The sequence below is a fragment of the Elephantulus edwardii genome, unplaced genomic scaffold (genome assembly GCF_000299155.1).
Source record: "Elephantulus edwardii isolate Elephantulus edwardi_28Jun2011 unplaced genomic scaffold, EleEdw1.0 scaffold00141, whole genome shotgun sequence".
Classification (NCBI taxonomy): domain Eukaryota; kingdom Metazoa; phylum Chordata; class Mammalia; order Macroscelidea; family Macroscelididae; genus Elephantulus; species Elephantulus edwardii.
Genome location: NW_006399891.1, coordinates 7,966,103 through 7,979,875, shown reverse-complemented (window position 1 = coordinate 7,979,875; position 13,773 = coordinate 7,966,103). Strand labels below are relative to the sequence as shown.

The 13,773-nt window shown below is 37.7% G+C and overlaps 1 protein-coding gene and 1 pseudogene across 1 annotated transcript in view; one reads left to right on the top strand and one right to left on the bottom strand.

The window, feature by feature from the left end:
* SETX (senataxin) overlaps positions 1-13,773 on the bottom strand; it is a 101,087-nt gene that overhangs the window by 14,190 nt on the left and 73,124 nt on the right. The window contains exons 19-21 of the mRNA XM_006894414.1: positions 13,047-13,234; positions 11,599-11,691; positions 1,920-2,084 (exon numbers count right to left, since the gene is read on the bottom strand). Of these exons, the coding sequence (XP_006894476.1) occupies positions 1,920-2,084; positions 11,599-11,691; positions 13,047-13,234 (446 nt within the window). The remainder of the gene's footprint in view (positions 1-1,919; positions 2,085-11,598; positions 11,692-13,046; positions 13,235-13,773) is intronic.
* On the top strand, positions 4,207-4,893 carry LOC102850899 (annotated as a pseudogene).

Genomic DNA, 13,773 nt, shown 5'->3' with positions numbered 1-13,773 from the left:
TTTTAGAGTTTTCAATGTTCAATTCTTACAGTTCTTTGGTTAAATTTATTCCTTAATACTTTATTTTTTTAGATGTTATTAAAAGTGAATATACATTTCTAAAAATTTTTTTATAATAATTTCTATAATAATATACCATTCACAATTAGTCATTAAAAACGCAACTGATTTTTTGACATTGTGTTCTAACTTTGCTAAACTTATTGGCTCTAATAGTAAGGGTTTTTTTGTGTGACTCCTTTAGGGATATAAACATACAAGATCATTGAAACTTTAGGTAACTTATATTGTAACTTTCTATACAGTCTGGATGGTTTTACTTTCTTTTTCTTGCTCAAGTGCCTGGGACAGAACCTAAACATAATGTTTGACAAAGTGTTTTGTGGGAAGCCAAATTTCAAACTAAATATTAATAATAAACCAAGTTTATCCGGATAAGAGGGAGGCACAGATATAAGCTGGAATTCTCCCTGAAGGAGAAGGCAGACCTTAGGTGTTCACAAGGGTTAAGCTAGGCATTTTCACAATTCTTGGATTGTATTTGCTAAGCCCTCCCTCCGGAGTCAAGTATAAAGTTTTCAATAGAAAGAGCTTAGCTTCATTTGCATAGTATTACTTGTTTTTTGTTCCCTGGCAATATTCAATAAAGACACAGAAAAGCTGGGTTAGGGCTTCAGATCTTCCAGCTGCTCACTCCCTGCTTTACCTCTGTTTTCTCCTACATTCTTGGGTGTCCTGTCTCATTATTAATTCTTTACCTTCAGTCAACAACAGTGTTTATCCTTTGTGATTTATCAAGTGATAAGTAAACAGGCTAGCAGCCCAGTTTTAAATTTTGTGCTATTCTCATCAAACTAATTTCAACTGGGGGCAGCCTTCCTTTTTTAAAAGGAGAACATTTTTTTTTTCAAGTTCTAGTTTGTTGAGCAGATTTACTATGAAAAGATGCTAGAGGCAGTTTCTCTAGCAACAGTTAATATTGGTCCCTCCTCCTTTTAATGGCATATTAATGACTCATTACATTGACTGAAGTTCAAATGTTAAATTAACTCTACATTGTTGCAATAAATTCCACTTGGTCACAATGAAAATACTTTTTACATGCTTCTGGATTCAGCCTGCTGGTATTTCTGTTGCAGTCCTTTCCATCTATACTCATAAGGATATTAACTGGCAGTTCTCTTTTGATCTCTTTGGTCTGATTTTGGTAACTTGTAAAACTGGCCTCAAAATGAGTTAGAAGTGTTTTCATCTCTTTTTTGGGGAGAGGGAATGATTCTGAGATGGATTGGTGTTAGTTCTTCAAATATTTAGTAGAAATTTGATGAATGAAGCCATTTGGATACAGAGTTTTTGTTTCTGGGTTCAAATTTTTTATTATTAACTCAATCTCTTTGTTCTTCACTTTTCCAACTTTTTGGGTCAATTTTGGTAACTTTATGTGTTTCTAGGTGATAAAACTTCTGAATTAAGAGATTTCCAACATATACTCTTTTACTGTTGAGGTGAAAAGACAAAATATATTCTCCACTCTATGCAAAAAGGCAATAGAAAAACCAAATAATTTCTTGTAAATGAAAAACAAAAACAAACAAACAAAAAACCACAAACCTTAATAAACTTAATTAGGATTATGTCAGTTTAACAAATCACCAAAAAAAGTTAACAGGTTTGGAAATTTTCTCAGTCAAGTCCTGTAAAGTGTAACATTGATGTTCCATTAGATTGTAAAAGGGGCAACAAGTGTAAACACCTCCAACACAGGCCAGATTTTAGAAAGCCAGTTTCCTAGTCTGTGCTTCACCACTACCTTACATTGTCTAAGACCATCCCTTAAAGTTTCCACCTCTTCTTTTTTCCATACCCTCTCCCTCTTTTTAATGTTACAAAAAAACTGGGTATGTATAAAAATGGCTCACCCTTTTCTATCAAACTCTTTGTCCAGATCATTCTGAATCATCCTCTTCTGAGCTTTGTAATGGGTTATTATGCCAATATTTCGGAAAGAAATATCCCTTCGTTTGTCTTTAATAAGTTTAATTATTTCCAGCACCAATTTTATTTCTTGAACATTAACATAAGAGCTATAAATAGGATAAAAAAATAAACATTTAAAATTAGTAACAATTGAAACCCCAAGTCTCTGTAAACATTCACTAAAATTAAAAATTAAAATTAACAAAAAAAATTAGTAACAGTTTGACTGCTAACTTAAGTTCCTCTTTCGTTTGCCATCCAGTAATGGGCAGGATAGTGGGTTTCATCATTTATTCAGCCAGCAGTGATTCAAAGAGGTTGTTTCATCAATCTTTAATATTATACACATGAGTAAACTGCCCAGTGAAATAAGAAGTTGTAGAAACAATAGAGTTTGGAATCAACTCCATTTTAGGCACCAATTTCTTTATCGTTACAGTAGGGATAATAGTAACACTAAGGTAACAGTGTTTACAAAAATAAAGATATTAATTATAAATAGCTAACATCACCACCATTCAACAGTCAACTTTTGTACTACGGTGGCTTCTGTACTGCTTTGATGACAAAAGTTAAGCCACCAGTATTTCAAACCAGAATGATCACTCATGGAGGTCAACTGACTAAGGCAGTTTAGGAAGAAAGGTCTGGTGATCAATGAAAATTTTATGACTCGCAACAAAAAACTGTCCAAATGAATACCAGAAGATGAACTCTTAAAGCTAGAAGGCTAAACAGCCACAAATATACCAGTGATCATGAAGACAGAACAGGACCAGGCAACATCTGGTTCTGTTAAAACACAGGCCACAAAGTTTGGAGCTGACTCAACAGTAAACTAACATTAGATGAAAGTTCTAAGTCCTGAAAAAAGTGCTTAACTTCTTTAATTCATCATCACTGCCCAAGACAAGATTAGTGGCACTGGCTGTGCAGACTATGACTATGGAGTGCATAACTGAGATGTTATCTATGTAAATTTTCTAAATGGGAAGGAACAGGTGGTACCTAGAAAGTATAATAATTTGGGAACCTACACAAAGCCCATGTCCTTACTGGTCCAATAGACCAAACTTTTAACCTTAAGAAAGTTCCCAGTATTTCTAGGATATGATGTCTAAAAGATAGTATTCCTTCAGTACATTAGATCCAACATACAGGAATACCAGAATATGCACTCCATCTTTATTTCTGAAGCTACATATAGCTTTAAATTTACATATAGGCGTCGCCTCTAAAGTTAAGTTTCTCTGGTCAATATTGCACTGAGATATTTCATTCCCATAGTGATCTAAAGTTCAAACTCTCAATTCTCTGCTCTGCTTCAATGGGCACATCAAAAACAATATAGCTGCACCTCCTCTAGATTTTTAACTCTATGACTGAATGTTCCTTCTCTATTTCTGTATCTTACCAATTATTGATTCTCACCTAAAAGTGCCACCTGCCCTGCAGTCCTCTAAGGACACTCACTCACTTATTGCTGAGACAGAACCAACTCATAGCAGCTGTTCAGAGCCAATAAATCTGAGAGAAGGAGACTGAGCATCTTTCTCCTGTGGATCTCCTGGTGGATTTTTGTCACCAGAGAAGCACAGCCCTAGGATTAGCAGCACAACTTCCTATGGACTATGCCATCAGAGGTCCCCACACAAAGGTACAACAAGTCTCAAGGTGCAATAGTTAGAGATGCTAGATGCAAAATCTTAATGATCCAGGAAATATAAAGAGAAGATGGAGGGCATACACAGAATCACTATACCAAATAAAACTGGCCAACATTGAAATATTTCAGGAAATACAATATGATCAAGAGCTAATGGTAATGAATGAAAAAGTTCAAGCTGCACGAAAGCACTGGCAAAAAATAAGCCCTCAAGAATCAAAGGAGTATCAACTGACATGCTTGAAATGACAGACGTCGCCCTGGATGTGCTCACCAGTCTATGCAAGGAAATTCGGAGGACAGCTGCCTGGCCAGCTGACTGGAAGAGATCCATATTTGTTACCATTCCAAGAAAGGCAATTCAACAGAATGGGGAAATTATAGAGTATCATTACTATTATCCGCAAGCAAAATACTGCTGAAGCTCAAAGACAGCTAAAACAAACTATCTCTCAACAGAGAACTGCCAGACATTCAAGTTCAATTTAGAAGAGGCTGTGGTACCAGGGTTATCAATACTGATGTCAGATGAATTGTGGCTGAATGCAAAGAATACCAAAAGAATGTCTATTTTTCAGGCCACCTACACCACCACTCGCCTTGGCATCTACACAGTACTTTTTGAACGGCTGACTGGGGCGGATGGTACACCTCCTGGCTTTTTGCTGAAGGCTCTGATTGGCTTGACTGCAGGTGCAACTGGTGCCTTTGTGGGAACACCAGCTGAAGTGGCTCTCATTCGCATGACAGCTGATGGCCGGCTTCCGCCTGACCAGTGCTGTGGCTACAAAAATGTGTTCAATGCCCTAATTCGAATTGCCCAGGAAGGGGGAGTCCCCACACTGTGGAGAGGCTGCATCCCTACCATGGCCCGGGCTGTCATTGTCAATGCTGCCCAGCTTGCTTCCTATTCTCAGTCTAAGCAGTTCTTGCTGGACTCAGGATATTTCTCTGACAACATCCTGTGCCACTTCTGTGCCAGCATGATCAGCAGCCTTGTCACCACTGCTGCTTCCATGCCTGTGGATATTGTCAAGACCTGGATCCAGAACATGCGAATGATTGACGGGAAACCAGAATACAAGAATGGGCTGGATGTCTTGGTGAAGGTCATCCGCTATGAGGGCTTCTTCAGCCTATGAAAGGGCTTCACGCCATACTATGCTCGACTGGACCCTCACACCCTCCTCACCTTCATCTTCTTGGAGCAGATGAACAAGGCCTATAAGCGGCTCTTCCTCAGTGGCTGAGCCGGGTGGGGGAATCAACACTCCCATAGTCAGTGTGCCCTGGGGTACTTGAACTTTGCTGCCCTGGGTCCCTCTATTTATTTTCCCTCCACAGTGTGTGGTTTCCTCTTGCCATAAAGATCTCTAGTCTCTCTATCCCTGTTCCACTTTGCCCAGCTTGTCGTGATCTTTTTGACCTTTCTGAGGATATCTGTCCTCTTCGGTATTAGTTTCAGGACACGCAGGAAGCAGAAGGCCCCATTCTCAGTGAAGATATTAAGATCAAGCCGAGGGGTCAGGAAGGTACCCCACAACCTCCTCGCAATGGTCAAAGAGACTCCACCTCATTGAAGGCTTAATAAATTGAATTGATGATACAAAAAAAAAGGTCTATTTTTACATTAATGACTATGTAAAAGGTACCTGACTATGTGAATTATAACAAATTATGGCTAACATTAAGAAGAATGGGAATTCTAGAACACTTAATTGTGCTCATGCGAAACTTGTATCTGGACCAAGAAGCTATTGTGCCAGTGGAGTAAGAGAACACCACATGGTTTAAAATTAGCAAAGGTGTGCATTAGGGTCTTTCTCCATACCTACTTAATATGTATGTTCAGCAATTATTCAAGAAGCTGGACTCTATAAAGAAGAACGGGGAATCAGGATTGGAGGAAGACTGATCAATAATCTTCATTATGTGTCTGACACAACCTAGCTTGCTAAAAGTGAGGGGGACTGGAAGCACTTGCTGCAGAAGGTAAAATAGTGCTGCCTTCAATATGAATTGCATCTCATATCGGAAAAACAAAAATCCTCAAGAATGGACTAAAGACCACATCATGACAGATGGAGTAAAGATTGCAACTATCAATGACTTCATCTTACTTGGATCCACAATCAATACATTTGACACCAGGAGTCAGGAGATCAGATGTATTGCATTAGAAAAGTCTGTAATCAGAAACCTCTCCAAATTTCTGAGGACCAATGTTATCAGTTTAGGGACTAAGGTGCATGTGATCTGGGCCATAGTTTTTTCAGTTACTTGCTATGCATTTGAAAGCAAGAAAATGAATAAGGATGACAGAAGAACAAACAATGCCTTTAAACTGTGGCACTGAGAAGAGTACTGAGTATCTCAGAGACTGCCAAAAGAACAAAAATATTTTTTAATAAGGTGTAATCAGAGTGTTCCTTGGAAGTTTGTCTCACATACTTTGGGCATGTTGTTAGAAGTTATTCCTTGGAGAGAGACATCATTGGAAAGGTGGAGGAATGGTGAAGGAGAAGACCCTCCACCAAGTGGACTGACAAAGTGACTGCAGCAATGGATTCAAGTGTGTCAAATTATAAGGATGCCATAAGCTAGGGCAGGGTTCAGATCTGTTGTTCATAGACTTGCTTTGAGTGGTACTTAACAGCACCTATCAACAACATTTCCTAGCTGTTAACTGAAGCATGGCAACTGGAATCCCATAGATTTCTGAGGCTTGACTTTTTGCCAATGCCTCTAACACACTTTGAACATCTTTTCCAATCATAATTGGTTCTTTATCATATGCTACTTCCTGAAATATTTGTGCTGACCAATTCTTTTTGGTATAGTGACTCCATGTAGCCCATTTTCTTCTGATGAAATCTTGAATCATCTAAGATTTTGCAGCTTAAGGCTTGAATTTTTCAGTTTTTTTCAACCTGAGAAATGTTGAACAAGTTTCTTTCTTTTTATTCTCCAGTTCTTCATACATTCTGTTAGGATATTTTACTTTGTTTTCTCAAGCTGCCCTCTAAAATCTTCTGTTCAGGTTTTTTACTTTGGCATCTTTTGTTTTGGCTTCTCTAGGCTCTAGTACAACTTTCAGAATCTCTTCTGACATCTATTTTCTTTCTTTAAATTTTTTTCCCCTGACATCCATTTTTGTCTTTTCTTTCTCCTCTGCCTTTACAAAGACCTTTTGCTCTCTTCATGGACGATATCTCTGTTGCTATCCCAAAACTTACTTGGTCTTCAATCGTTAGTGTTCTATGCCTCAAGTCTATTCTTGAATTTTTAAATTCAGGTGAGACAGATCCAAAGTTGTATTTTTTTTTTTCATAAATGAAACAAAATGTATGTGAATTTTGTATGCAAACCAATATAAAATAAAAATAATTTTTAAAAAACGCAAGAAAGGAAGGATGATGGAAAGAAATACTACTGCAATGTGCAAGGTCTCAAAGGAAGCTAAGAAATAATTAGCTCTTCCTAAAGGTCGTTAAGAAGCACAAAATAGTGGTGACAGTGTTTGAATGCTCTTCTATGCAGGAATACCATTCCTTGGGATGCAAAACTTGAAATCATGTGGAACTGAATTCAGTCACCATGAATTTAGGGACTTGTAAGTGAGCTGGTCTCCAGGCAGAGCAATCAGAAGGCAATTCTCAGAGCACATTTTTCATGAGAATATGTGTGAAATATAAGAAGTTACATAAAAACAAAACCAAGATTGTCCATGTCCACTGGCCCGAGTACTGCCAAGGCATTTCAAATGGCTATGGTCTCTACTTTACAATTAAAAATTCTCTAGCTCTATCAACTCATCAATTTCTTACTCAGTCCTCCTAAGAAATGACACCCTTGCCTTGCCTTCTTGCATAAGTTGAACCGGGCTGCATTGATAGGATAGAACCTTTTCATTCTAAACTATGAGTACTTGGCCTGGGCAGTCTCTCCTTTTTTGAAGAACCAGACCATGAGCTCATAAAAGTCCTCATATCTCACAGTTCCTACAATGGTAGTTCTTATTCCCAGCTGAAGCCCCTCAATGTGGCTTTGTCTCCCTGGTTCTCTGATAGGGTATCCATGGTCTCAAGGCCAAGGCTGCAGGCTGAGCAGGAACTTGGAGCTGGGCAATATAAGCCCAGGTTTCGTGCAGCTTGGGAGATCCTGGGAGTTTTCTTTTGAGGAAATGGGTTACAAGCTGATTTTCCAGGTCTGTGTAGGTTCTCTGAGGGAAGAGAGCATTGAATGCTCTTGTGTAAGCCAGATTACTCTGCCTTTACCGACCTGAAATTGACATTGGGCTGTCTCTGGCATTTCGAGCTCTTGCTGAGTCCTCTGATTGCTTTCAAACAAGCCTGGGTCTCTTTCAGGAGCAAGCCTTTGGTCAGACTCAGTGAGTCTGCTTTTGGTTCTTGTGGAATTGTTTCCATCCTATATATCTTCAATTTGAATTTGCACATGAATAATTGATGATCTGTTCCATAGTCAGCACCTAACCTGGTTTTGACTATTGATATTAAGCTTCTCTGATGACTCTTTCCACATATATAGTCAACTTCGTTCCCGTGCAAATCAAGTGAAGTCTATGTGTATAGTCACCATCTGTGAATCTTTTTTTTTCCATCTGTGAATCTTAAAGAAGTTATCTGCATTGAATAAATCACTGACTGTATATAATTCAATCATTTGATATCCAGCCTCACTAGGATACCACCTGACATGTTTTGATTAACAGATACAGGCCTGGCCGTGCTCACCAGTTTGTGGCAGGAAATATGGAAGTAAGCTACCAACTGACTGGAAGAGATCGATAACTAGTCCCATTTCCAAGAAAGGTATCCAAAAAAATGTGGAAATTACAGAACAAGGTCATTAGTATTATATGCAAGCAAAATAATGCTTAAGATTAAAACAAACCCCAACAAAATCATATAAAACAGTAGACTGGGGGGAGCTCTGGTGGCCTAGTGCTAAGGAGCTGCAACTACAATGCCAGAGACACACGGTTCGAATCCACCAGATGCTCTGCCAGGAAAAGGAGGGACAATCTTCTCCTGTACCAGTCAGATCTGATTTGACGGTACACTCACACAAAAATAAAAACAAACAAACAAACAAAAAAAAACCAGTAGACTGAAGGAGAACTACCAGAGAAGTTCAAGCTGAATTTAGAAGAGCTTGTGGCACTACAGATGTCACTGCTGATCTCAGATGGATCATGGCCAAAAGTAGAGAATAACAAAAGAATATCTATTTGGCAAACAACAAATGCTGGCAAGGTTGTGGACAAACTGGAACCCTTATTCACTGTTGGTGGGAGTGTAAAATAGTCCAACCACTATGGAAGGCAGTATGGTGCTTTCTCAAAAAGTTGCAAATGGAAATACCATTTGACCCAGCAATTCCACTACTGGGAATATATCCTAAAGAAACCAGAACTACCACCCAAGTAGATATATGCACACCCATGTTTATTGCTGCTTTGTTCACAATAGCACAGAGTTGTAAACAACCCAAATGCCCAAATGTTGTAAAAAACAAATGGACAGAGCAGCTGTGGTATATTCACACAATGGAATATTATGCTGCACTGAAAAACAAGGAACTCATAAATTATACAAAATGGGTGACCCTGGAGGACATTATGCTGAGTGAAATAGCTCAGTCACAAAAGGACAAATACTGCATTGTACCACTGTTGTAAAATGGGACTGACGTTGGTATTGGGGGGAACCTAAAAAGATGGGATAAATAATGTCTACTGCATTAAAACAGATGAGGGAGAGAACTTTTTGAAAGGAATATATGATTAGGTATTATTTTCTTAACAAATTCCAGAAAAAGAAATGCATAGTAAAGTGGACTATGGACTGGAGGGGTGGAGTGGGTGAGGAATTGTGTAACAATGAAATAATTTTTTTTTCTTTTCTTTTCAAAGAGAAAAGCCAACTGGGGGAGTGGGATGGTCAGGGAGGAAAATGTGCAACAATCAATAAATGAGAAAAAAAATTAAATGGGAAGAATATGCCGTTAAAAAATATCTATGAAATGAAAAATAAAATATAAAAAAAAATATCTATTTGTACTTCACTGACTATGCAAAAGCATCTGACTGTGTGGATCACAACAAATTGTGTTTAACACTGAGAAGAACAGTAATTTCAGATTTATGCTTATATGAAATATATACCTGGGATCAACAAGCTGTTGTCCAAACAGAGTAAGGGAACATTGCATGGTTTAAAAGTGGGGTGGGGGAAGTGTACATCACAGTTTCAGGTCTGTATCCTTTCTCTTTATCTAATCAACCTGTATGCTGAGGAAATAATTTAAGAAGCTTGACTTTATGAATTAGAATGTGGCATCAAGATTTAAGGAAGACTCATGAACAACCTGTGTTATGCAAATGACACAACTTTGCTAGCTGAAAGTGAGAAGGATTTGAAGTATTTGTTGCAAATGATCAAGGATACAGCTCTCAGTACGGACTGCATCTAAATACCAAGAAAATAAAAATCCTCATTACTAAGGCTAACAGGCAAACAATCATGAGAGATGAAGAAATTATTGAAGTGATCAAAGATTTAATCTTATTTGGATCCACAATCAACACCCTTGGTACCAGCAGTGAAGATACTAGGAGATCAATAGCACTGCAGAAGTCTGCAGTCAGGGACTTCTACTAAGGTGCAACAGCCTTTCCAATCAATGACCTGTATCTGAAAGCTGGAAAATGAAAAAAGATGACATAAAAATAATTGATGCCTTTGAGGTGTGGTGTTGGAGCAGAGTACTGAATATCCCATTGAATGCCAAAAGAACGTTGCCTTGGAGAAAGTGCAATCAGAATGTTCCTTAGAGATAAGGATGGAAAAGTTATGTCTCACACACTTTGGGCATGTTATCAGGAGAGGCTATTTCTTCGAAAGTGACAGCCCACAGCAAAAGACAGGAAGATTCTCAACAAGATGGACTATATATAGTGACTGTGGCAATGGGCTCAAGTGTGTCGGGGATGAGAAGGATGGCATAAAATAAGACGGTTCAGATCTGTTGTTTACAGGGTTGCAATGAGTTGTCCTTGACTTGACAATACCTAACAACAACAACAACAACAACAACTACTCAATATTTCACAATTCAGAGGTAGGGTCTGTATCTATGTTAACAAATACTACCTCTAGAATATCATTCCTTTACTCTCTCACATATTTTGGGCATGTTGTAAGGAGAGACTATTCCCTGGAAAGGGATATCATGTTTGGAAAAGTAGAGGGCCAGCAAGAGCGGGAGGTCTTCAAGATAGACTAGACATTGTCTGCAGTAATGGGCTGAAGTATGTTGGGATGATAACGATGGCACTGTGTAAGGTAAGTAAGTTTCAGATCTGTCGTTCATTGGGTTGCTATGAGTTGTATGCAACTCACTGGCACCTAACAACAACTCCTTCACCCTCTGAAGTTTTTACTCTAACAACAGTATAATCCCTATCTGGTGTCATTAGCATATACTTTCCCTCATTCATAGCCAATATCTAGAAAATATTTATCTTCCATCTCTACTTTCTTATTCCTATTTACATCTTACTCAAATTGAATCTACTTATCCTTCACAGAACTTAATAACAAGTGGTTCAAGTAATGACCTAGGTGCTTACTCATTTAATGTTTGTCTTATTTATTAGACTCCAATAACCTTCCAATGGGGCTTGTGTCCATTTTACCTACTGCTGTGATCAACTTTTTATCATAGGTTACTCCCACTGGAAATATATATAAAAATTTAAAAGGCTAAAAACTTAAGTTATCAGTAATCTATAACAAAAGAGGGAAGGAAAGGTATCATCATCCAGTTAAATTAAAATGGTTGTACCTAGTACAAGCTAGTCATAGTACAGAAGATTTATAATGTAACAATTTTCAGATCATCTCTGGCATGGAAAAAATAATAGAACTTACTCATTATCTCTTCTTTCTGAACCATCTCCTACATCAAAGACAAGGTAAGGCTGAAATGGCCAGTCTGATGAACATCGGTTGGTTTCAGTTTGTCTATAAAAAAGTCATCATTCAGAAGATAAGTCTAGTTATATTTTATAATAACTGTAATTGTTGTGAGGAAACGGGTTAGAGAAAGGAAGAAAAAAGTCTTTTTTTTTGTTCCAATGGATGTGTATCAGTCAAAAGTAAAAAATGGACTACTGTTTTAGTAGTAAGGATAGTAACTATCTAATAACCTTTATAATTGTGAGTGACAGAACTCATGGCCACCGAATCAATTCTGACTCAGCCATGCTAGACGACTAGCCCACAGAGTCTGATGTTATATGTAATTTTTATGGGAGCATCACATTTTCTGCCTCAGAGTAGAAAGTAGATTTGATCCCTTGACCCTCTGGTCACTTGCTGAGTACTTAATCACTGCACCACATGGACTAATAGTAAATATAAAACCCCAGAACACAATTGTTTTTTCAAATTTTTAAGATGAAACCAAAAATAAAAAGGGCTGTGCATCTGAAAAGAACCAGAAAGCATTTGTATTCTTGAAGTCAAGCGACTGTGAACTAAAAATTCTTTTTTTTTTTTTAATTTTATTGTTTTTGTGTGAGTGTACCATCAAATCAGATCTGACTGGTACAGGAGGAGATTGTCCCTCCTTCCCCGGCAGAGCATCTGGTGGATTTGAACCGTGCACCTCTGGGATTGTAGTTGCAGCTCCTTACCAGAGGCCACCAGAGCTCCCCGAACTAAAAATTCTTAAAAAGAAATAAATAAAGGCAATTTAGTGGTCAAAGCAATTTCTTCAATGCTATGATATGAGCGAGTCTAAAGAACTAGTTCTAATGGCAGAGTCCATAGGGCATTGTACTGTTAACTCAAAGGCCAGAGTCCTCTGCTAGTTTGAATTCACGGGAGAAAGATGGGCAATCTCCTCGCATGTGATTTAGACTCAGAAACCCAGTGGAGTCTCAATGAGTTGGTTCCAACTTCACAGTAAAGAGATAAGAGTGCACTGTAAATTAAGTATAATACATAATCTAGAGTCAATTTCAAATATATGAGAGGATGCTTAAAAAGTTATATGCAAATACCACTATAATTTTAGATGATTTCCATACACCTTTGGATTTATGTACAAGGGTACTGCAACAAATCACTCACAGATAATGGCTGCGTATCAAAATTTTATCTGTGAATTGTTCTCAGTCAAATTAACAATATCCCCCCCCTTTTTGTGTTTATTAGAATTTGGTACAATATATATGATTTTTATAACTAGAGAAATAATTTTAAATACTTATAAGATTTATGACTTTCATTACAAGACTTAAGAACCAAGTAAACTGATTACTATTCCCAAGCAGTTCCACTTACAAATAAAACAGCAGTTAACTGGAACCCACCGGTTTGTTTTCAAACTGTTGTTATACACATAATTAGAAGGGAACAGACATATGTCTGGATGCATCCTATACTGGACAGTGAGCTGTAATATAGGAAGCCTGCCGATCACGTTATGCTCTACATTTTCTTCCAGGAGTTTGTAGAAACGAGCCATCATTGACTGGTCATAGCCATACTCTTGAGCCTTCTGAGAGGGAGAAACAAAGCAAGTTTCCAAAGATAATTTTATACATTCCCATTATAAATACAGCTACTGAGCCTTAATAATTACATGGCAAGGTACAAAGGAGCTAAGATTATTAATAATCAAAGTTTCAGAGACTAAGAAGTCATATATAGCTAAGATTACCTTCTTTTTAGACATCTACATACTACTTACAGTAAGAAACATAATCTTGAATGATCACAACTTAATGTTATTTTGATGCTAACAGGTAAAAAAAATAAGAAGCAAAATACAATGTGAATGAAGAAATGTGTGAAACACAATGAACATGAAGTGTTCTTATGTAAATAAGTCTTTTAAAGAACAATGATTCTTCAGTAAATACTAAGTACCCAGAATCTGTACTGAAATTGTTACACTGTATCCAGTAGTCAAAATTAACAGTTTACTTGCTAAAGTGATTTTACAACCCTAATTATGGGTAAGGGAGCTCTGGATGCCTAGGGTTAAGGAGTAGTTCTGTTAAACCAAAGGCAAGGCAGTTTGAATCCACTAGTTGC